This window comes from Podarcis raffonei, chromosome 16 (genome assembly GCF_027172205.1).
Source record: "Podarcis raffonei isolate rPodRaf1 chromosome 16, rPodRaf1.pri, whole genome shotgun sequence".
NCBI lineage: Eukaryota > Metazoa > Chordata > Lepidosauria > Squamata > Lacertidae > Podarcis > Podarcis raffonei.
This window is the reverse complement of record NC_070617.1, coordinates 9,030,536-9,054,788: the sequence shown is the minus strand read 5'-3', so window position 1 is coordinate 9,054,788 and position 24,253 is coordinate 9,030,536. Positions and strand designations below refer to the sequence as shown.

The 24,253-nt window shown below is 51.1% G+C and overlaps 1 protein-coding gene across 3 annotated transcripts in view; it reads left to right on the top strand.

Moving 5' to 3' along the window:
- SHC1 (SHC adaptor protein 1) overlaps positions 1-24,253 on the top strand; it is a 47,908-nt gene that overhangs the window by 425 nt on the left and 23,230 nt on the right. Inside the window, exons 2-3 of one of the 3 annotated variants that reach the window (XM_053370167.1) lie at positions 11,846-11,899; positions 19,961-20,122. In XM_053370167.1, the coding sequence (XP_053226142.1) occupies positions 11,888-11,899; positions 19,961-20,122 (174 nt within the window). In that variant the 5' untranslated portion in view covers positions 11,846-11,887. Of the gene's footprint in view, positions 1-11,845; positions 11,900-18,385; positions 20,123-24,253 lie in introns of those variants that run through there. The other 2 variants (XM_053370168.1, XM_053370166.1) reach the window with 2 other exon arrangements.

The window sequence follows — 24,253 nt, the reverse complement described above, 5'->3', positions numbered from 1 at the left end:
CCTCCAGCCCGAGATCTCTGCATATGAGTGGTTCTCTCCCATGACAGGGGGACTTGGGAGTCATCCGACCCGGCAGCAGATTCAGGGTAGGCTAAGTGGTGCGTGTCTGTGTGTGTTTAAGCCCCTCTGTGTGTGTTTAAGCCCCACTGAATTCAACAGGACTTGCCACTGAGCAGACATGGTGAAGACTGTGCTGGTAACTTCCTTTAAAAGGAGATCGGGCAGATTCACGCAAGAGGTGGAGGTGGAGAAGTCTGCAAACAGCTGTGAGCTGTGTCTGTGAAACAGAACCTCCAGGTTCAGAGGCAACTTACGTCTGAATACTAGTTGCTAGGGGACAAACGAGGGAAGGCCAGGCCCTCCCTGCCCTAGTTGTAGCTTTCCCAGAGGAATTTGGTTGGTCACTGTGTGGGAAACAGAATAGTGGAGTAGAGGCAGCCTGTGTGTCTAATCTACTCTGTCCGTTATTGTACAGTATTCAAAAAGGGGGAGGTTGTGGGCTCTTGGCACAGGGCGACTGCTATGGAAAGGAATCTTAAACTGAAATGGAGAAGCACAGCATTTAATCTGTGGTGGGGGATCATTATTTCCAATGATGATTGCACATCTTTAAATTATTGAAATCACCACACCAAGTTATCTTGGGTTTCTTCACAAGATGCAGTGATGGCCAGCGACATGTGTCCTCTTTTTCCAGGGGTAAAATTTGAGACAAATTGCATTTATTTGCTTTGAACTGCCGTCATCGCGTCCTCTTTTTCCTCTTCAAAATATGGCAAGTTTGTGGTGGATATAAGTGGCCACAATGGCTATGTTCTCCCTTCACTGTCAGAGGAGGCAGTATGCTTCTGAAGCCCAGCTGCTGTTGACCACATGTGGGGAAGGTTGCTGTCACCCTCAGGTCCTGTTTGCACTTCCCATTGGGGCCTCTGGTTGGCCAATGTGGGCACAAGAAGCTGGACAATGAGCCTTTGGCCTGACCCAGTAGGGTTTCTCTTTTGTTCTTATGTACAGTTCCCTGGATTCCTTGGGGAAAGCAGTGTGCTTTAAATGGGCATTGAATGTGCTTTCAATGTATGGTGTGGATTTGATCTCTGTTAATACCTGTTTTACGCGGGTGGCGCGGGTGGTGCTGTGGGTTAAACCACAGAACCTAGGACTTGCCGATCAGAAGGTTGGCGGTTCAAATCCCCGCGACAGGGTGAGCTCCCATTGCTCGGTCCCTGCTCCTGCCAACCTAGCAGTTTGAAAGCACGTCAAAGTGCAAGTAGATAAATAGGTACCGCTCCAGTGGGAAGGTAAACGGCGTTTCTGTGCGCTGCTCTGGTTCGCCAGAAGCGGCTTAGTCATGCTGGCCACACGCCGGCTCCCTCGGCCAATAAAGCGAGATGAGCGCCGCAACCCCAGAGTCGGTCATGACTGGACCTAATGGTCAGGGGTCCCTTTACCTTTAATACCTGTTTAGTGTTCCATGAAAGCTACAAACATGCACCTAAGACTATAGGCTTAGACAAGTTCATGGAGGAGAAGGCTATTAGGGCCTATCAGCCACAATGACTATGATCAGGCAGCCTGAATACCAGTTGCTGGTGGAAACTGCAGGAGGGGAAAGCTGCTGTTGGGCTTCACACTGAGAAATCTGGTTGGCCACTGTGAGAATAGGATTCTGAACTGGATGGGCATTTGGTTTCATCTAGCAGCTAGGCTCATTGTTTTCTGAAATTCTTCACAACACCATCTCTTTCATTGGGTCAGTAATGTATTATCATCCCTATGTTGTGGAAGGTGGTCTGAGAGAGAAGACCGGCTTGCTTATAAGGCGGAGCTGGGGAACTTTCAGCCCTCCGCAGACGTTGCTGGACTACAACTCCCATCATCCCTAACCATTGGCCATGCTGGCTCTGTGGCTGATGGGAATTGGAGTCCAACAACACCTAGGAGGCAGTGTTAGAAACTGAGATATGAAAGCTAGGAGCTAAATGGCAACTTAAACCTAGGTTATAGACGCAACAACGGAATGTCTAGGTGGCTTTTTTATAACAAGAATTCAAAGCTGAGAATGAATGAACTGCTGTTAAAATATTATGTTCATTTTTCACATGGTCTAGTTCTTCCCCTGCCCACCCCCCTAATATTCTTAAGAGGGTCTCTTCTCCGGTCTTCAGAGAGTAGCTGGAAGTGGGGGAGGCAGAAAAAGTTCCCCCTTTCCTTCCACTCTGCAGTTTTAATCTGAAATCTTAGGCGCAGTACTGCGCCCAGAGCTCAGAGACTGCTCAAGCTAATGACATTCCCTGTCACAAAATGTGCCTAAAACAATAGGAGTTTTGAACACTGCTGGAAGGGGCAAAGGTTCTCCACTCTTGCTCTCAGTTAATGAGTTCGTCCAGAGGCCAGGTCTGCCGTGGCTCAGCCTCTTTGTTACTTTGGCCCAATAGTTCTCTTATGGGAGAACGAGTCCTGTTAGCAGACCTAGAGAGCAAGGAGACACAATGGCTTAGGTCATAGATGTGGAGGAGAGGGGACCCCTGGCTGTTTCTGCCGCTCCTGTGTCGGGTATCCCTGCAGTGCTGTCGGTGCGGCGTGGAGCAAGACTAGGGGGAATCCTTTGCAATCCAAGGGCCGCATTCCCTTATGAGCAGCCTTCTGAGGGCCACATGTGAAAATGTGCAGAGCAATAAGTGTAAATTTGTGCAGTACACACATTCACACACCATCAAAGCAAGCAAGAGGTGTGATCAGTGTTTAAGGACACATTCCAGCCAGGCGAAAACACTCAAGGAGGGTGCAGAGCAGGGTCACGGAGGGGTGTGGCCTGGGGAGAGTTCTGAGGGCCAGATAGAGAGACCTGGAGGGCCACATTTGGTGCCTGAGTTTCCTCCTGTCCAAGAAGAGTACAATCTCTCTTTCCCCCTTATATCCTCCTTTTGGCAGTTGCTGTGCCATTTTCTCCTATAGTCCTTCACTAGGTGGGTCTGAGTTTTGTCTCTTTCCCATCAGCCTGCCTGGTTTGAGCTGGAACTGGGGTTGAGCAGGTGGTGGTGGAGGGATGCCGTTCTGACTGGGTACATGAATCCCACCCCATTGCGAAATGCTTAGCTTTGGGGGGGTGTTATTTTTAAAGGACGTGAGTAAGCAATGAGTAATATCCCATGATTACAAAATAGCAGATGTATAGCTTTTCTCTTCCAGGCAGGGTCCTCCCTGGGGGGCAGAGAAGGCAAATGCTGTATTCAAATCCCAAGCTTTGGCAACCAAATCTGTGGGGTTTTCCAGCCTTGCGTATGGCTTTCCCTCCTCTGCAGCAGCTTCTCCTTGCGCCTAGCCCAGTGGTGTTTCCCAAGCATTTGATAGTTGCAGCAAGCTTTGATCTGGATTTAAATTAGCTGGTGTTCTTGGGGTCTCCCCCCACTTGGTTTATTTTAATAATGTTTTCTTCTTTCGCATGAGCCTCTTTCTACCTGTGTGTGTGAATTGCTGTTTGGAGGAACGCGTGAGCCTACTTCATACAGATAATCCATTTCACCCACTATTCTCTACTGGAAAAGATGGGTAATTGCTCAACTCCAGCTCCCATCAGCCCCAGCCAGCATGGTATGGGATGATGGGAGTTGTTATCTAGCAACATCTTGAGGGCCCCATGTTCCCCATTCTTGTCCCCAGCCAGGTACATATCCTATCCAATCAGGGATCACGTATTGATTGGAGCCAAGCCTGCAAATCCTTGGCTATAGGTTTCGGGTTGATGATAATCCTGTTGGCTGCCTGCCTGACATGTATCACAGCTCAATCTGCTGCGTGCTAAGTGTGCCAACACTCTTCAGCCACGGAGTTGATCCTGGAAGCACCCGTGAATCTTCTCTTGAACCCTGTGGCCCCTTTCCTCCCACACAGTTCTGCTACTTCAGCGGAGATCTGACAAAACACTGAGTCAGGTTGCAGCTGAGGCTCAGGAAATGCTTGTTAAATTGGGAAAAGGAAGCCTCCTCCGTTGTTATGGCTTTGGAGGCATCTTGATGCCAGACAGAACAACCGCAGCCCAGTATCTGCTTTGCATGCAGGAGGTCCCAGTTTCAATCCATGGCATCTCCAGGTAGAACTTGGCATGTTCCCTGCCTGAAACCCTGTAGCAGTGTTCCCCAACCTTGGGCCTCCAGCTGTTTTTGGACTACAACTCCCATCATCCCTCACTAGCAAGACCAGTGGTCAAGGATGATGGGAATTGTAGTCCAAAAACAGCTGGAGGCCCAAGGTTGGGGAACACTGCTGTAGAGCCACTGTTGGTCAGTGTAAACCAGGGTTTCCCAAACTTGGGTCTCCAGCTGTGGTGGGACTACAACTCCCATCATCCCTGCCCACTGGTCCTGTTAGCAAGGGATGATGGGAGTTGTACTCAAACCACAGCTGGAGACCCAAGTTTAGGAAACCCTGGAGCAGACCATACTGAGCTAGATAGACCAATGGTGTGACGGAAAAAAGTCAGCTTCCCACATTCCTATTCATGGGAATCCTATCCTTTGTCTAAGATCATGAGGGCTGGAATTTTACTTTCTTTCCGAGGGAAGGACCATGGTTCAGAGGCAGAGCATCCGATCTGCATGCAGAACTTCCACGGTTCAATCCACAGCCTCTCCGCCTAGGGGTGGGAATACCCTTGCCTGAAACCCTGGATTGCTGCTGCTAGTCAGTGTAGACATTACTGAGCTAAATGGTCCAGCGATCTGACTGAGTACAAGGCAGCTTCCTTCATTGATCTGCAGTTGCAAGCGTCTTTTAAATCAGTGCTAGAAACTCAGGTGTTTAAGCTAGGCGCCAAATGGCTCCTTACTTAAACCAAGGTTGCAGTCACCAAAACGGAATGTCTAGTTGCCATTTTGGGGCAAGATGGCTCTAAAGCCTTATTTTCAGATGACTGACTGACTGTGCTTGATTCTCAGTTAAACATCTGGCTAGTTCAAATGACAACCTTGAGCTTGGTTAAGAGCTTTGAGAACTTAGAAGCCCCTTGGTCCAGGGACAGTCCACATACCGGTATATATTGGCCTATTCTGAACTCTCTTTCTTAATGGTGACTGCTCCTGCTCAGGCTGCTCAGAAAAAGAACTTTGGTTCCAGAAATTCATTCTGATTGTGCTGATAAAATATAACTGATGGAATTCTACAGGTTGGGGTGTTAGGGTGTTAGGGTGTGAAAACAGTCCAGATCTAAGGATCCCTGAATGGTGGATCCTAGCGCCCATCCTAGCGCCCAAACATCTTCACTTGGTCGTAAGTGGTTCATTTTGCACCTGGCACCTAGCTACCGTATTTTCCCCTCTATAAGACGCTACAGATCACAAGACACACCTAGTTTTTGGAGGAGGAAAACAATAAAAAAAATATTCTGAATCTCAGAAGCCAGAACAGCAAGAGGGATGGCTGCACAGTGAAAGCAGCAATCCCTCTTGCTGTTCTGGCTTCTGGGATAGCTGCGCAGCCTGCATTCGCTCCATAAGACGCACACACACTTCCCCTTACTTTTTAGGAGGGAAAAAGTGAGTCTTATAGAGCAAAAAATACGGTAATTCCGAACGTTGTCTCAAACAGCCAGGCTGGAAAAGGGAGACTGTAAGAAAAACCCTAAGAGACCAGGGATATGGGGCAGGAAATTTCCTGGAAAACTTCCCAGGCTTCTCTGGGGGAATTCTTTCTGTTTCATAAGTCCATTGGTAACAATAGATGCCAACTGCAGATTCCGTTTTAGGCGAGGCTGGCAGTTTCAACGGAGGTGACTGCTTTGTACAGAGACCATTTATCATTTCAGGCAGAGGGATATTACCAGCCCTGCCTGGAGATGCCAGGGATTGAACCCGAGGCCTCCTGTATGCAAAGCAGGAGCTTTGCCTCTGAGTTACAGGCCTTCCTCACGACGTTTAGCATTGTTTTAAAAATAAAAGTAAAAGGAACGTACTCTTTAGGGCAGGGCTGGGGAACTGGATCCAGCTGGCAAATCAGATCTTTACCTCTGCACATACCTGCAGAGCCACCCTCCTGTCAATCACCTGAGAACAACAAGCTTCATAATCCATGGCCACTGGTCACGCTTGCTGGGGCTGATGGGAGTTGTAGTTCCACAACATCCCGAGGGCCAAAGTTTCCCCATACCTGTTCTAGCTGGCATCAGAAAAATGTTTTGATGCAAACTGAAAAAACTCTCTTAATTGAATTTTCCTAATATGTGCATGGCAAACTTTTCCAGTTCAGAATTTATAAATTGTTTATAAAAGATCCACTGCCTGGCAGGGCTGGACAACACATGGGAAGACGAGGCAAAATACTCCAGTGACTTCACCCTTGGCAGGGATGGGTAGTGGGCCTACAACTTCCAGGGGTGATGGGATTTGGAGTTCAGCGACATCTGGAGCACCAAGGCTGCAGGATCCATCCCCGTATGGGACAGCTGCATATTCCTGCATTGCAGGGGGTTGGACTAGAGAATCCTCAGGGTTCCTCCCAACTCTGTGATTCTATAATCTGAACTTTTAAGGTGTTGTAAATAAAAATATGCCCTTTTCCCTTATGGGGTATCCAAGAGCCCATATAGAGTCCTTACATAGGTTCCCTATTGGTAGGAGAGAATAACAGAGGCCAACCAGAGAATATTGAGAAGCAAAGCAGCTAGTAAGCTTGATCTTTATTGATCTGTTGCAACAGGGTGCTCCCCTCACAAGCAAGAGAGGAGGAGGACCCAGAAAAATGGTGTGCAAGGGCTTATAAAGACTTTTGAAATTCCCATCCTGTAGATCAAGACCACCCCCAGAAACATTATGCATTCATCACAGAAGGGGTGTAACCTAAGACCACCCCTCAGATAAGGCGGTCTAAAACAGAACATTTGCATGTTGTTTTCTCCTGTCGCTTTGTTTATTTCCTGTCTGGCAGGTTACTTGACTGGATTTCTTGGGGAGCCTGGGCAGTCTTTTGTAATGATAAGGCTCGCACCCTTATTCAAACACAGATTAAGACAGGATTTGTGAAGGAAGAGACAATGGGGAGGCTTTTCCATTTTGACCATGCAGAGAAACATTTGCTCAGTTTAGGAATCAAAATGGTTCCAGGTTGGCTTTCCTGTGCTGATCTATGTACGTGTGGTTACGAACGTTGCCATATATCTAAGACCATAAAATACCTATCACAAAGGGAACAGGACATGGAGAAGCCTACCTTATCGCAAGTCAAGACCCCTTGGTGTTTCTAGCTAGGTATTCTCTACACTGACCAGCTGCTCTCCAGGTTTTCAGACAGGGGTTATTTCTCCACTTTGCATGCCAGGGACTGAACCTGGGGTCTTCCATGTGTGTATCAGATCTGCCACCGAGCTACGGTTTTTCTCCTTAAAATAGCGCAGGGTCCTAGTCCTCATGGTTCTGAATGAGCAGCTGGTTTATAGGAAGTATACTATTGGTCCGTCTGGTTTATAGGAAGCATACTATTGGTCTGTCTAGCTCAGCATTGTTTACCCTGACTGGTAGCAGCTCTCCAGAGTTTGACAAAGGTCTTTCCTCCCCCTTTGTAAAGATTCTGGAGCTTGGACCTGGGACCGTCTCTGTGCAAAGCAAGCTCTTTGCCGCTGTGCTTCTATCTGCGACACCCTTTTCTCTGGTCCTTTAACTGCCTTCCGCTGAACTTTGTGAAAGAAAGAAAGACCAATCCTTCTGCCAGGTACATCAAGGCCAGTGGGAGTTCCTTCCATGGTCTGGTTGTGTTGGTCACCTGGGGGACGTCTGAGAACAAAGGAATGTCTGAGCTAGGACTGGGTTATGGGGCTTGTCTTCTTGTTCCTGCCCAGAGAGGGCTGGCTGATATCTCAGATTTCAGGGCTTGTAAAATCAGGATGGCCTGCAAAGGAGGCGGGGGAGAAATGAAGAACCAGAAGCAGTTTTAAGTTAGGGAAACCTCCTCTTCTCTCTTCTAGGAAGAGGAGGAGCGATTCCTGAAGGGGTGAGGCTGTAGTTTCTTCTCTCGCGTTTGCTCTTGCTTTCTGAGACGGGGGTTAGAAAAGTGTGTGTGTCCAGGCCAGCTTTTCAGCAGGGCAATTTGCTCTCTCCGTTCCCAATCCGTCTGTGCGAGGGATCGCCACCCTTTTGTAAGTCAGCCGCCCGGGAGGAACAACTCCTTCCTGGCTTTGCCGGAAGGGAGAAAGAGAGTGCCATGTCTCCCTGCGGCGGCCTCTGTTCGGAAGGGAGTGTGCTTGGCCTCTGCAGATGCCACAGCCCGCAATGGCACTCTCAGGCCGGGGTGTGGAGTTGCTGTTTCCCACATCCTTATTTCTGCAAAAGGTTGACACCTCTGCAGCTGAGTTGGAGAGGCAAAGTTTACATATGCTGTTAAACCAGAAAGTAAGCTTTGGAATGCCCCGAGTCTGGGGATATGCCATAGGAACACAGGAAGTTGCCTTGTACAGAGTTAGACCACTGTGTAGGGTTTGGGGGCAGTGTCTGCTATCAGCCCTGCTTGGAGATGGCCAGGATTGAATCCAGGCCTTCTGCATGCAATGCTGGAGCTCAGCCACTGAGCCACGGCCCTTCCCTTCGTTGCTCTGAGTGCAGTGATCAACACCGAGACTTGAACCCATGGCAGCAGAACTTCCCTACTGACTTATTAGTTATTGCATTTTCTACCCGGCCTACAGTGGTATCTCGGGTTACATACGCTTCAGGTTACATACGCTTCAGGTTACATACGCTTCAGGTTACAGACTCCGCTAACCCAGAAATAGTGCTTCAGGTTAAGAACTTTGCTTCAGGATGAGAACAGAAATCGTGCTCCAGCGGCACGGCAGCAGCAGGAGGCCCCATTAGCTAAAGTGGTGCTTCAAGTTAAGAACAGTTTCAGGTTAAGTACGGACCTCCAGAACGAATTAAGTACTGTATTTTTCGCTCTATAAGATGCACCAGACCATAAGACGCACCTAGTTTTTGGAGGAGGAAAACAAGAAAAAAAATATTCTGAATCTCAGAAGCCAAAACAACAAGAGGGATCGCTGCGCAGCGAAAGCAGCGATCCCTCTTGCTGTTCTGGCTTCTGGGATAGCTGCGCAGCCTGCATTCGTTCCATAAGACGCACACACATTTCCCCTTACTTTTTAGGAGGGAAAAAGTGAGTCTTATAGAGCAAAAAATACGGTACTTAACCTGAGGTACCACTGTATTTCTCCAAGAAGCTCCATGGTTCTCCCCATCCTCAGTCAAAGAAAAATAGAATTGTAGAGTCAGAAGGGGCCCTGAGGGTCATCCCCACACAACAACCCCGTGAGGTAGGCTAGGCTGAGAGGCAGTGACTGGCCAGGGCCACACCCTGTGAGGATTCGAACTCTGGTCTCTCCCAGGTCCTAGTCTGACACTCTAACCACTACACCACTCTGCTTCTCTGGGCAAATTGTTCATGCAGTTTTTCCCCTCCTTTTAATGCCGCAAGTCCATTTGGTCAAGCATTCTGCTTTCATGAAAATCCCCCAGTCATGTGATGGGGCGAGCATCTCTCACCCCTGTTTGTCCCCCTGCAGCTGGCATTCTGGGGTAGACTTCCTTTGAACATGTGGGCTCCACGAATCCATGGAACCCACCCCCCTTCTCAAAAGCTACATAAGCCATAGGGAGCCGGCACTGGGCACGCGGCTCTGCCTTCCCTCCTGCTTTCAGGCCTCCCTGGCTTGCTCCCCCCACTAGACAGCTCATTAATCACAGCCTGTTTACTGCTGACTTTCTCTAGCCTGCTGCGTTTTCCTGCTCCTCCTCTGAGCTCCCCTTATCTGGTAGCCTCCCGCCCTAATCTCTCCCATCAGCCAGGCTCCATGCCTGGGGCGAGGTTAGGGCCCCAGATAGAAAGGCTTGCTTGCTTCCAGCAGCAACACCAGGAAGTTCAAATCCTGTTTGTTTGCCTCCCGCACTAGCATATCTTGGACTCTGCATTCTTCCTTTGGAGGTTACTGGGGAGGGCACTTTGCCACCATATCAGCCCAAGCCTGTGGGAATGTCTATGGTGTGTGTGTGTGTGTGTGTGTGTGTGTGTGTTTCACGCAAACACACACATACACTCACTTTATTCATTTTGAAAAGCCAGAAAATGTACAACAGTGTATGATAGGAACTTCCCAAAATGCTTAGTTTATCAAATACAATCACATTTATCAGATTATAATTACAGCCTTTATAACCATAATCATAATAATTCATTAGTTATATGCTAACCTATCTGACTCGGTTGCCCCAGCCACTCTGGGTGGCTCCCAAGAAAAATAGCAAAGCACGACACAACACCACGTACCAAAAACTTCCCTGAACAGGGCTGCCTTCAGGTAGCCTCTTCTCTGAAAGATTCTTCTCTGGTTGACACACTGGCTGACAAGAGTACAGTAGGCGCAACCTGCAGTGTCCACAACCTGCAGCGTCCGCAACCTGCAGCGCCGCATCTGTGCATGCGCGGGTCGTGATTTGGCGCTTCTGGGTTCGGTACTTCCGGGTTTGGCGCGGTGTGCAACCCGAAATCGCACAACCTGAAGCGTCTGTAACTGTAACTGTAGTCAGTTCTGGACTGCATGGATAAACAGCATCTTGTGTGGGAAGGCTGCTGTCTGCACAACACATTTAAAGCAGTATCCTACCCCTTTAAAAAGTTGTGGCTTTCCGAGTAATTTAAGAAATATTTTAAAAATGGAAAGGGAGATATGATTTGTTAGAAAAGGTAAAGGCAATATTAAGTTTAGAATTGCAGGAGAAATAATCAAGACGGAAGGCTATCACAGATGCTGAGGGAAGTCCAAACAAGGACATATGTATAATAATTTGTGTGGTATGTCTTAAAAATTTTTGTAGTCTAAAAATAATAAAAATATTATTAAAAAAAAGTCGTGGCTTTCCTGCAAAGCATCCTGGGAGCTGCAGTTTCTTAAAGTCGCTGGCACTGCTGAGAGTTTTTAGGAGACCCCTGTTCCCCTTGCAGAACCACCATTCCCAAAGTGTTTTAGCCCTGCTCCTCTGGGAACTCTGGGAGCTGCAGCTCTGGGATGCGAGGGAATAGGGGTCTCAGCACCCTTAAACTACAGCTCCCAGGATTCTTTGGGGGAAACGGCGACTGTTCAAAGGCATATGACGCTGCTTTAAAGGTATAGTGCGGATGGGGCCTCAGTCCAGCTGTTCAAGCTCCTCTCTAGCGCCTGAAATTTCAGCAGGCGGCCATGAGGACTAGGCACTTGAGGAAGGGATGGGGTAAGGTGGGGGGTTAGAAGTTGAGACTTCCTGGGAAGCTGAATCTGCCACCTGTACAGCATTCTGTTCTCCCATGAACCTCTCCTTATATACACCCCCAGCAATTCTGCCTTTTGGGTTTTGGCTTAAAAAAGCTTTCCAAGGCAGCTTTGAGCAGGGTTGGGAGCAGAGACGTCTCCCTGATGACACCTGCTCTGCAATACAGTGGTACCTCCGGTTACATAAGCTTCAGGTTACAGACTCCGTTAACCCAGAAATAGTACCTCCGGTTAAGAACTTTGCTTCAGGATGAGAACAGAAATTGTGCCGGTGGCACGGCGGCAGCTGGAGGCCCCATTAGCTAAAGTGGTGCTTCAGGTTAAGAACAGTTTCAGGTTAAGAACAGACCTCCAGAACGAATTAAGTACTTAACCCGAGGTACCACTGTACTGTCCCATGGACACCCCCAAACCTCCTGAGCCTGCACAGAGCAGTTTCCTGCTTCTTTCATGTGAGCGTTTCCCAGCGTTCCCTGATTTCCAGACCCCACCCCACCCCGCTTTCCAGCATACGCCATGGCTCGGACTGTCCTGGCTAATTCCCTCTTTGTCACTGAACCGCAGGTCTCATTCCCAAGAAGAGGGGCCCTCCGGCATCTGCCTGTGATGGAGTACACGGTAAGGCCGGCTGCCTCTCCCTTTCCTGGGTGTGGTGGAGGGCTGGCTGGCTGCTACGGTGGCAGGTCAGCCCTCTGTTTCCCCTCCCTTCCCTCTCTTCCCGGTGGCATTGATCATGGTCTCTCTTCGTTCATTCATTTTATTTCCTTTTCCACACACGGGGGGGGGGGGAGAATCACACTCGGAAAGGCTTACAGCAAAGAAAGCAGGGGTGCATTTCAAAATCAAACACTGGGGAAACAATTTCATACCAACATAATAAAGCAACAACTCAGTAGCAAATATCACAGCCCGCAAAACAATAGCAGCATTTCAATACTATAGTTATAACCAAGTTACATTAACAGCGTACAGAAATAGCAAGGGGGCTTGACAGTCTCACCTTGGTCCCAGAAACACCTCACCTGTGAAGTCGCTTGCTGTCGGTCCCCTGCAGCAACTTGCAAGCAGTGTTAGAAACTCGGATACACAAGCTAGGTGCCAAATGGCTCCTTAAACCAAGGTTGCAGTTATCAAAGCGGAATGTCTAGTTGCCATTTTGGGGCAAGATGGGTCTAAAGTCTTATTTTTCAGATGACTGACTGACTGTGATTGATTCTCAGTTAAATATCTGGCTAGTTCAGATGACAACCTTGAGCTTGGGTAAGAGCTTTGAGAACTTAGACGCCCCTTGGTCCAGGGACAGTCCACATATATATTGGCCTATTCTGGGTTTTTTTAAAAAAATAATCTTTATTGGTTTAAAATCAACACATACACACAAAGAACATTTCGGGGGGAAAGCAAAGAAGAAAACAAAAATAAAACAGACAAAGAAATAGCAAAATTATACAAAAGAAAAGATATAAAGTATATATTGACCCATTCTGAACTCTTTTTTCTTAATGGCGGCATGGACCATTCATAACGTAGGGATATTCTTCACAACTGGGAGCAGGGCAGAGGTGTGGGGTAAGTGAAGACAAGCTACAATTAATTATAACGTTTTTCATTGCTCCTGCTCAGGCCGCACAGAAAAAGCATTTTGGTTCCTGATATTCTTTGCGATTGTGCAGATAAAATATAACTGATAGAATTCTACAGGATGAGGTATTAGTGTGTGAAAAAAGTCCAGATCCAAAGATCCCCAGGCTCGCACCTCCAGATGGTGGAGACACCAGGCACCATCCTGGCGCCCGGGCATCTTCACTTGGTCGCAAGTGGCCAATAGCCAGGTGCAAAATGCGCATGGCGCATTTCAAACACTGCTTCCAAAGCTGGAAACATTCTGCATGATGCTGTTCCTCCTCTAATCAGGGGATATGGCAGCATACAAGCTTTTCTAGGCTGGTGGGAGTTGTAGTTCAGCAGTACCCAGAGGGCCAAAGGTTCCCTGCGCCTGACGCATGTTATCAAGGGAGACGGCAAGGCATGAATCTAGGGAGGCGGGAGCCTGTGACCTTTCTGATGCTCAGTGCATGTTATCCTGACCTAATAGGGCAGAAACAAAATGGAAATTTATAATTGGGGCAAAGGCCCTAACCCAGTCACAAACTGGAAGTGGGTTGGGAAGGTTGCACAAACGGGTTGCAGGCTTTACAAGTAAACCCCAAATTATTACTGCATGTGATCTTTAAGGGGCATGATGAGCACCCCTTACAGCTCTCTGTTTTGTTGGTGAATTGTAATGCTGTTGTTGACTGCCTTTATTGTGGCCCGGGCCACCAGAAAAAAACCAGCGCTCCCTTGATTCTTTGCTGGCTTCCAATGCTCTGCGCTGCAGCGACCCCACCTTGTGGCTAAATGAGAACATTGCTGCTCAGCCCTGAACACTTAACAAAGGAAGACATGTACGGGTGCGAATTTCACAGGGACTAGCATCCTTCTGCCTGAGATTTGGCAGGTAGTTTCCAGAATGAATATGTGAACCCCACCCTGTGCAGTTGTCCTCTCTCCCAGTTCTCCCTCTTCTTCAAGGCCTTCTTCTTCCTCCTCTCCAAGACATCTCTGCTTTCTGCCCCCTGCCACCTCCTCTGTCCTTCCCACCCACCTTGCATTTTAAAACCCGCCTGCTCACATTTCCGTCGGCACTCTGATTAGACCACAGGTCGACCAGTCGGACCATGCTGGCTGTTCAGTCTCACTCGTTATTGCTTACACTGACCGGCAGGGTTTCAAACGGCAAGTTTCCCACCTGGAGATCTTGCGGGTGGATCCCAGGACTTTTTGCACCCGAAGCTGCAGTCCATCTCCTAGTAACAGAAGTTCCTAGCCCTCATGGTTCGGAAAAAGCAGAGGTCCCGGGCTCTAAGGAAGTCAGATTATCCTCCACCAAAGCCAGGGCCTTCTCAGTGATGGCTCCGACCTGGTGGAACGCTCTGTCCCATGAGACCAGGGCCCTGCAGGATTTAACTTCCTTCCACAGGGCCTGTAAGACAGAGCTATTCCGCCTGGCTTTCAATTTGAACTTAGCCTGGTCTTTTATTCCCCTTCCTTCCCTCCCCCTCCCCCTTTTTTTGAAGATTACCCGCTCTGGGATCCCACAGCTCATTCTCCCCTGGTCTCCTCGCTGGCCCAAATAGGACTAATTACCCAGCTGGCCCTGGTTATCATCTAATGTTTATTGGATGGATTTCCCCTTAAATTGATTTTTGATTGTTATTCACGTTTTATACTGTATTTGATGCTGTTTATGTTGCATCAATTAAGTGTTTTAAATTTGTTGTTAGCCGCCCTGAGCCCGGTTTTCTGAACCGGGAAGGGCGGGGTATAAATAAAAAAAATATTTATTTATTTATTTATTATTTAAACGGCAGCAACTCTCTGGGGTTCTGGGCAGGAGACATCCTGAAGAATTGAACCTGCGACTTTCTGCACCCAGAGCTGGTGCTCTAACCCCTGAGCGCTTGCCCTTCCCCCTTAGCCTTATGGTAGGAGACCCCCCCCCTCCAGGAAAACTTTATCCCCGGACAAGAAATCACCTAGGAGGGCCAGGCTGCTGCGGAAATGGCTGCTCTTTCCGCCCCCTCCCAAAGCCCCTATAGGAACAAGGCCCAGAGGGTCCTTGAACTGGGGCCGAGAGGCCAAAGGCACATCCGCTAGCCTTGTTTGGGGAGGGAGAGCATTATTTAACCTTCCCTCCTCCTTCCGCTTCTTCCCTCTTTCAGGTCTTTGGGGTCTCATGATCCTGCCTCCCTCTTTCTTTCGGAGGAAGGAGCCCACGGGTGAAACTCTGCCTGCTTCCTCCCCTTGAAAGCTTCCTTTCTTTATTTATTTATTTAAAGGAACCGGTTCCAGTTCACAGTCCAACGTGTTTAAAAGAAAAGGAACTTCCATTCCCCCCCCCCCCAGTTCATGTTTGTCCCTTTGCAGAACGAACCGGATCAGTTCGTGTTCCGTTTGGGGGCGGGGAGGCCAACCAAAATGATCAAAGGGGGGGGAGAGGAATAACGTTAGTAAGAGATGAGGAGACAGAAGGTGATTAAATTTCTGCATGGCACGGAGAAAGGGGATTGAGCAAAAGGTTTTCCTCCCTCTCTTAGAACGCTCGAACTCAGGGACGCCCAATGAAGCTGAAAGATGGATGGTTCAGCACAGATAAAGTACTTCTTCATGCAGCGTGTTGTTAAACTACAGAATTCCTTCCCACAGGATGCAGGGGTGGCCAGCAGCTTGAACCCTGGCCTCTCCCTGATCAAAGGCTTAGGTTTTTTAAAAAAACGCATACCCACCCACCCACCCACCCACCTACTGGTATAAGAATGGTTTAATTTCTTTTTCCTGACGATTTTGAACTTTCATCTTAAAGGCCCAAATCATATATACAGTGGTACCTCTGGATGTGAATGGGATCTGTTCCGGAGCCCCGTTCGCATCCTGAAGCGAACGCAACCTATGTCCGTGCATTTGTGCGGGTCGCGATTTGCCACTTCTGCGCATGCGTGTGACATCATTTTGAGGTCTGCGCGAGCGGCGAAACCCGGAAGTAACGTGTTCCATTACTTCCGGGTCGCCGCGGAGCGTAACCTGAAAACGCTCAACCTGAAGCATATTTAACCCGAGGTATAACCCCATCGAATCCCCACGACGGGGTGAGCTCCCGTCACTCGGTCCCTGCTCCTGCCAACCCAGCAGTTCGAAAGCACGTCAAAGTGCAAGTAGATAAATAGGTACCGCTCCGGCGGGAAGGTAAACGGCGTTTCCGTGCGCTGCTCTGGTTCGCCAGAAGCGGCTTAGTCATGCTGGCCACATGACACGGAAGCTGAACGCCGGCTCCCTCGGCCAGTAAAGCGAGATGAGCGCCGCAACCCCAGAGTCGGCCATGCCTGGACCTAATGGTCAGGGGTCCCTTTACCTTTACGACTGTATATATATACACACATGGTAAGAAATGACCTAGAAATTTTTCCAAGCTTTGCCCCCGAATGGACTTAATCAGTTCCCTCAGCGATTTGGTGAACTTCACCCAAGCGTTGCCTCCTCTTCCCGCCTGGGTTTTTGACCCCTTACGAAATACCAGCACCTAGTGTGTATATCTGTCTTTCTAACACTGTGACCAGCCTGATCCGGCAGCCAGGCTCGTCTTCTTAGAGGACTAGACAAATTCCAGGAGGATAAGGCTCTCCAGCATGGCTACATCCTCCCTCTGTGGTCAGAAGTGATATGAATGCCAGCTGCTGGCCATTGCAAGTGGGGAGAGTGGCTGTTGCGCTCAGGTTCAGCTTGCCAGCTTCCTTTAGGAGTATCTGTTTGGCCACTGGGAAGGCTGGGCTAGAAGGGCCTTTGGCCTGATCCAGGAGGGCTTTTCTTTTGTTCCCATGAGTGGCAGGGAGGGAAGGAGGGCTCTTGCCTGTGGACTTCCTGGAGGAATCTGATTGGCCCCTGCAAGAACAGAATGCTGGGTACCAGGAGCCAGGCTCTTCAGATGTTCTTGAATAAAATAGCAGTATTGTTGACCATAGGCCATGCTGGCTGATGGGAGTTGTAGTCTTAACATCTGGATGGCACAAACTCAGAGGATGATAGAATTGTAAAGCTGCAAGGGACCCAAAGGGTCATTCACTCCAACCTCACCCTGCAAAACAACAGCAACTTGGCAGAGGCTGGTTTATACCTTCCTCCTGGATTGAGGGAATTCGGTGCTTAATTATGGGATTAAAAACCGGGATTTTTAAAAAGTGCAGCTTGACTCTGATTGTGCGCTTCAACGCCTAGGAGCTTGCAAACCTTTGTCTGACAGCTAATCTTGTTATCGGATCCTGCCCCCCCATTTTTATTTTTATTATGAGGATTTGTAGTGGTGATTTCGATAATTGCTTTGTGTGTCTGGAATTGTCGTGATGAAGGGAAGGCTCTAGCGCTAAGAGACGGAGGCTGCAAGCGGAACACACCTTTATCTGGGAGGAAGCCCCTTGGATTCGGTGGGACTTGCTTCTGAATAGGCCTAGGTGGGGCGGCAGCCCGAGTTGTGTGAGAAGCCTGACTCCCCTTTCGAATCTTGCTTCTTGCAGATTACTTGGACAAAGCCTTCCGTTGCTTCTCTCTCTATTTCTTTCTTTCTCTGTCCAGGTGCGAGGAAATTAACAGTGGCCTACCTTGCAGGCCTACCTTGCGGGACGCGGGTGGCGCTGTGGGTTAAACCACAGAGCCTAGGGCTTGCTGATCAGAAGGTCAGCGGTTTGAATCCCCGCGATGGGGTGAGCTCCCATTGTTCGGTCCCAGCTCCTGCCAAGCTAGCAGTTCGAAAGCACGCCAGTGCAAGTAGATAAATAGGTACCGCTCTGGCGGGAAGGTAAACGGCGTTTCCGTGCGCTGCTCTGGTTCGCCAGAAGCGGTTTAGTCCTGCTGGCCACATGACCCGTAAGCTGTACGCCGGCTCCCTCGGCCAATAAAGCGAGATGAGCGCCACAACCCCAGACTCGGTCATGACTGGACCTAATGGTCAGGGGTCCCTTTACCTTTACCTTCCAGGGTATAGTGTCAACTTTTATATCCTAAAGCGTTAACTAAGAAAGAGGGAGAAGGGGTTCCTCTATGCCATAAAGAGCTCCATGCAAAACCAGAGGTGTTGTCAAGTCAGGAGTGTGGATTCAGATGAGGAGTGGCCCATATTGGATCCGGAACCACCTTGCTCTGCAACGGGTCCCCATTCTCTCCTCTGCACCCTCCGCTTTTCCTGCCTGTGTCCTGCCTCCCCCTTCTCCCCCCTGCGCTCTTCCCACCCCACCCCCTCCAGCCTAGCTGCCGGAAAAACCTCCCTTCGCTTCCCTGTGCAACCACTGACCTTGATTTTCACAAGTGTTTGTATGCTGCCGCTCCAGCTCTCTCCCCCCACAAGGCCCCACCTCCCTCCCTCCGCATTTTATTATACAGATGCCTTGTCTTCCTTTCCGCACATGGGGGGGGGGGCAGAAGCCAAGCTCTTGTGAGTCAGCACTGCCCTAGCATTGGCAGCGGGGGCTTGGCCTCTCTTTCTCTCTTTCTCATTCCACCGCACCCCCCCTACCCGCCCGCGCCCGCCTCTTCCCCAGAACGGGAGCCGCAGTCACTTAGAGCCCAGCAGAGATTGTGAGCAGGATGCGGTAGCAATTAGTGTCTCTCTGCTCTGGAAGCAGCAGCAGCAGCGACTGCAGCCGGGAAGAGAGGAGGAGGAGGTGTGGGGAGAAGAGCCGAGGTCGGGGCTGCCTGCTGGTTCCCGAAAGCAAGGGGGACTCGGATTCCGCCTTCGCCCCTTTGACCAGCCGGGTGCAGGGGGGCCAGCACCCGTTTCCCCTCCTCTTCGGCTCCCGGCGTGTTCCCAGACCTCCATCGCTCCGAGAGAGGCAGGCCGGCGTCTGCCCACTGATTGACACGTGGGCTCCCGTGACTTCACAGAGGAGCCTTGTTCGCGTTCCTGGCAGACCCTTCGGCCGCGCCACCTCTCCGGTCCCTGCCAAGCTGGGCCCAGCTGGACGGCGCTCCAGGGCCTCCCTGCTCTTGGATAATAATTTTTCTCCTTTTCAAATACATCTATATACATTGCGCATCCGTTCAGCGGAGCGGCAGGCGAGCTCGAAGACCGGAGCATCCGCCGTTCTGGTCGTCGTCGGCCGCTTTCTGCATCTCAGCTGTCTTTTTTTCCTCTCTCTCTCTCCCTCCTGGGCTGTGTGAGACCTGCTGGCGGGGCGTGGGGTGCCTGTGGCCAAGAGGACGTGACAGGACCTTTGGCAGGCGGCCCCGGGGCAGGGCGGCAGTTCCACAGGTGGCGTGACGGCTCTGCAGGGCGTGTGCCAGCCACTCCTCCCTCCCGGCCATCGCTCCGGCCTCAGGGACTAGCCGGCGGCCTCTCCCTCTTCCTCTGGAGCACAGCAAAGCTGTCCAAGGGTCGCTGGTCATCTGGCGGCGTTGTCAGGGGGCGGGGGGGGCCACGGAGCAACGTCTGCGCCCTGTGACGACGGTCTTTCACCTGTGGCACAGTGTCCCTGCTTCCGCTGCCCTTCTTGTGCCAACACCTCTCTTCTCCGCAGCCATGCCTACAGGGGGCCGGACAGGAGTCGTCTCGCTTGGATCCGTTCTGACTTTCGTGGGCTCCTGAGTTTGGTGCCAGGGCCGCACACCCTCGCCACCTCCTGATTCTCCCCCGCCCCCTGGCGCCTTGGTTTCGTCCCGTCTCCTCCGCCGGTTTGGGGCATGGATCTGCTACAAAAGAGCAAATACAACCACTTGCGCAATGACTCCCTTTCCTCCCTGGAGGAGGGCTCTGTGGCGGCCGACGGGGACTCTCCCGTGGACCCCCTGGTGGCGGCCCCCTCCCTGCCCAGCTCGCTGTCCTCCTCCTCGCTGAGCCCCATGCTCCCCCTGGGCGAGCTGTCCTCCGAGTCGGAAGACAGCCCCACCACCCTGTGCTCCTTCTTCCCCAAGATGGCCAACCTGAAGCTCGCCAACCCGGCCACTCTGCTCAGCCTCCGTGCCTTCTCCAAGGAGGCGGGCAGCTCCGGGGAGCATCCGCCGCCAGCGGCACCACCACCACCTCCTCCTCCTCCCCCCGTCGCTGCCGTGACTACCTTCCCGGACTCAGCGGGGACTGTTGGTCTCTATTCCCAGGATATGAACAAGTTGGGCTGTGCCAAGAGGATGCGGGTGGAAGGCGGACAGCTGGGGGGAGACGAGTGGACACGGCACGGCAGCTTCGTCAACAAGCCCAGCCGGGGCTGGCTGCACCCTGACGACAAGGTGATGGGCCCTGGAGTCTCCTACCTCGTCCGGGTAAGTGAGCGGTGATCGCGGGGGGCGGTAGGTAGTTCAAGGCATTTGTGGGTGCAGCGGTCTGGCAGCAAGTCCCAATCGCTGGGAACCCTGATTGGTTGGGACGCGTATCTCGGCCAGAGATGGGGAACCTAGTGGTCTTCTAGATGTGGCTGGACTCCAACTCCCATCTGGCTGTGCTGGCCGGGATCAAAAGGGGTCAGAGTCCAGTGGCACGTGGAGGGGCCAGCCCACCATGGAGTCGCTGGTTGGCAACTAGCAGGGTCGGTATGGGAAAGTGGGTCAAGAGCTTTTCTCCCCTTCCTAGTTCAGCGTGTTACTTGGGCTGCACTGATTGGCCATAGCTGCCTTTCCCTGCTTTCACACACCCCTCTGTTGCTGTGGGGTGGGGGGATAGTTGATCCCACTGAGAGAGGGCCTCGGATTTGATCTTGGGGGTCTCCAGCTGCCAAGACCTAATGTGCAGGGGACATATTTTGCCGAAGTACGTCTGTGTGTTTGTGTGTGTGTTGGCAGTGCCTCTTGAGCTAAGAAAACAGCGCCTCTCCAGAGCATACAGAAAGCCTCTTTTCCATAGCTGGGAACAGGGTAGGTGCTTCCACGTGGAGAGAGGGCGTGCATGACCTACATAAGTTGGGAGAGGGCTGTCGCTCCGCAGCAGAGCATTGACTCTGCGTGGAGAAGGAAGGCCCCAATGGCATCTCTGGGTAGGGCTGGGGGGGGGACTGTCCCTTCTGAAGCCCTAGAGAGCAGCTGCTGCCATTCAGCACAGACAATAAAGACCTAGATGATCTAATGATGTGATTCTGTATGAGGCAGCTTTTGAATTCGGCTTCGCATCTTTCTTGGTTCCTAGGAGGACAGTGGCTTGAAGGTAGAACCACTGCTTTGCATGCAGAAAGTTCCAGATTCAATCCCCAAGGGTTGTCTCCAGGAATGTTCCCTGCCTAAAACCCCAGAGAGCCGCTGCCAGTTGGTATAGATAATGCAGAGATAGATGGCCTGACTCTGTATAAGGCAGCTTCCTATATCCATACAACACAGGTCAGGGCATCACTGCTATGAGGAAGGCAACCTGCTGCATCAATCCCCAGCATCTCCAGGTAGAATCATGAGGACTAGAATCTTCCTGTCCCTTTTCAGAGGCAAGGTTATAACTTGACTGAGGGAGCACATGCAGTGTTAGAAACTCAGACATACAAGCTAGGCGCCAAATGGCTCCTTAAACCAAGGTTGCAGGCGCCAAAACATGACGTCTAGTTGCCATTTTGGGGCAAGACAGGTCTAAAGTCTTGTTTTTCAGATGATTGACTGACTGTGATTGATTCTCAGCTAAGCATCTGGCTAGTTCAGATGTCAACCCTGAGCTCGCTTAAGAGCTTTGAGAACTTGAAGAAGAAAAGTCGCTTGACCCAGGGACAGTCCACATGTATATTGGCCTCTTTTTCTTAATGGTGACTGCTGCTGCTGCTCAGGCTGCACAAAAAAAGCATTTTGGTTCCAGAAATTCATTCCGATTGTACAGATAAAATATAATGGATAGAATTCTACAGGATGGGGTGCTAGTGTGCGAAAACAGTCCAGATCCAAGGATTTACAGATGGCGGAGATGTCAGGCACCATCCAGGCATCTTCACTTGGTCACAAGTGGTTGAAAGCCAGGTGCAAAATGCGCCTGGATAATTTCGAACACGGAGCACGTCTCAGTTACCAGACACGGATGGTCTCAGTTACCAGCACCTCCAGGTAGAGCAGGGAGTATCCCCTGCCTGAAACCCCAGAGAACTGCTGCCAGCCAGTGTAGACAGCACTGAGCCAGATGGACCAGTGATCTGAGTCTCTGTATGAGGCAGCTTCCTATCTTAACTTGTCATTTTGAGACGGGAGCTGTTGAAAAGGCCACCGAGGAGAGTTCCTGCTGTTCCCTTCAGCCGTCCTCCCCGTCTCCTAAGAAAGGCAGCATTGCAGAGAATCCTGAGCAGGAACCACCTCTTACTCTGGCCTCTTTATGCAGAAATGAGGGGGGGACATACACAGCCCCTCTCGCCCTTTTCTCCCCACAGAGGCTGCCAGCCAGCCAGGCCCACCCAGCATAGCTGCGACGGCGTGGCCTCCCCGGCAGGCATCTGTCCCGGGTCTTCTGCTCTGCCACATGATTGCTTCTGACAAGCGTGCGCCCGAGCGTCCATCCCCCGGGCCACAGCGCACATGCGCCAGGCGCATCGAGTCGGCCGGCATTCCTCTTCCACTTCCCCCGCCCCTCTTCCAAGCCTCTGGCTGTGATGACCGCCAGCCCCAGATCTCTGCTTTGGGAGGCTGGGGCATCCCTCTGTGGTTTGGCGGAGTCCAGGGATTGGTCAGCCCATTGCTGCTGGTCCAGGTGTGCGCCGGAGGAGACCTCTGAATCTTCATGCTGCTTGCAAGCTGCTCGGAAGCTGAGATTATCTGGCAGGAAGTTCGTTCCACCCACCCACCTGCCCCAGGTAAATGGTAGGTCTTGGTGATGTCTTGATACATCGCCCAGGACTGGTTTGAGGGCCTGAGCACGATGGCACTTTCACCCACGATGTACCACCAGGTGAAGGCTCCATTGCGCTCTGGCCCTCAAACTGAGGGAGGAATAAGCTGCAAGGCGCCATGGCTGATAGAGCCCGTTTTCCTCTCGGCGTGCTGGTGGCGGAGGGACTCCTGTCAGCGCCTTGCATGTGGAGGAATGAGCCCCCCAAGTCTGATATTGTCACTGCTCCTGCCTAGGAAGTTGAGGCGGTTTCACCTTGGTGCCTCGTAGGGTCGGGCCCAACGCAGCTTGTTCCTCCCACCGCTTTGCAACGCTGCGGTGTATCACTATATCGCGATGTCTGGCTGGTGTTTGGCCCAGCTCTAGTGAACGGAACAGGCTGCCTTGCCTGTAAAGCGCAAGCAGAAATGCTAGATAAACATTCCCCTGATGGCGTGCAGAGTGCATGCCTTTCTGTTCCCCCATTGCGTGGTCTGAAGTTGAGTCTGAACCGTCGAGTCAGACCGTTGCTCCACCAAGCTCAGTATTATCACACTGGCTGGCAGCAGCTCCAAGGTTTCAGGCAGGGGTATTTTCCCCAGTCCTACCCGGAGGTGCTGTTGGGGATTGAACTTGAGATATTCTGCAAGCGAAGCAGATGCTTTACGACTGAGCTGTCGCCCTTTCCCTGAAAATAAACCAAGATTCTAGTCCTCATGTTTCTGATTCAATAGGAACATAGGGAGCAGCCTTATAGCAAGTTCGTCCATCTCACTCTGGATTGTCTACACTGACCGGCAGCAGCTCTCCAGGGTATTTCCCCAGCCCTACCTGGAGATTGAACCCAAGACACCTTCTGCATGCAGAGCAGATGTCCTGCTGCTACCCAGACTCCTTTTAACCTCTGGCGCCATACTGCACCTTTCCCCCAGCCCTGGACTTGAGCCTCACTGAAACCTTTGTCTGGTGAGGGGCACACAGCTGTGTCACTGGGAGTGTCTTTGCCCTCGGTGCCCCAGTGCCGACTCTGTACAGAGAACGATCGGTTGTACCCTTAACGGGAGAAGGTGAGCGGTAGGAGGACTAGAGTCCAGATCCGGGTCTCCAGTCCATGTTTTCTCGACCTCCATTGCTGGTACAACACAGGAAGGGGGCCGGTTTTCCAACACCCCCCCTCCTTTTCCTCCCCCTGCCCTTATATCCTTTTGGATTTATGCGGAAACAAAGTCACACGCAAACCCCTGCAACCCACCCAGGGCAACGCCTCCTGTGTCCCGCTGTGATCGCCAGGGTCAGTTTCAAGACTGAAGCCTTGGAGGCAGCTGCGGCTTGGTGGCAGGACACCTGCTTGGCTTGCAGAATGTCCCATGTTTAATTCTTGCCATCCCCACATCGGGCTGGCAAAGGTGCCCTGCCTGAAACCATGGAGAGCCACTGTCAGTCAGTGTTGACAGTGCTGAGCTCAATGGACCAGTGTGTTCCTGTCGATTCAGCATCGTGAGGATTGGAATCTTACGGTTATTTTTAAGGAAGGCCATAGCCCAGGGGCAGAGCATCTGCTTTGCTTGCAGAAGGCTTGATCCCTGGCATCTCTAGGTAGGGCTGTCCCCCTCTGCCTGAAACCCTGGAGAGCT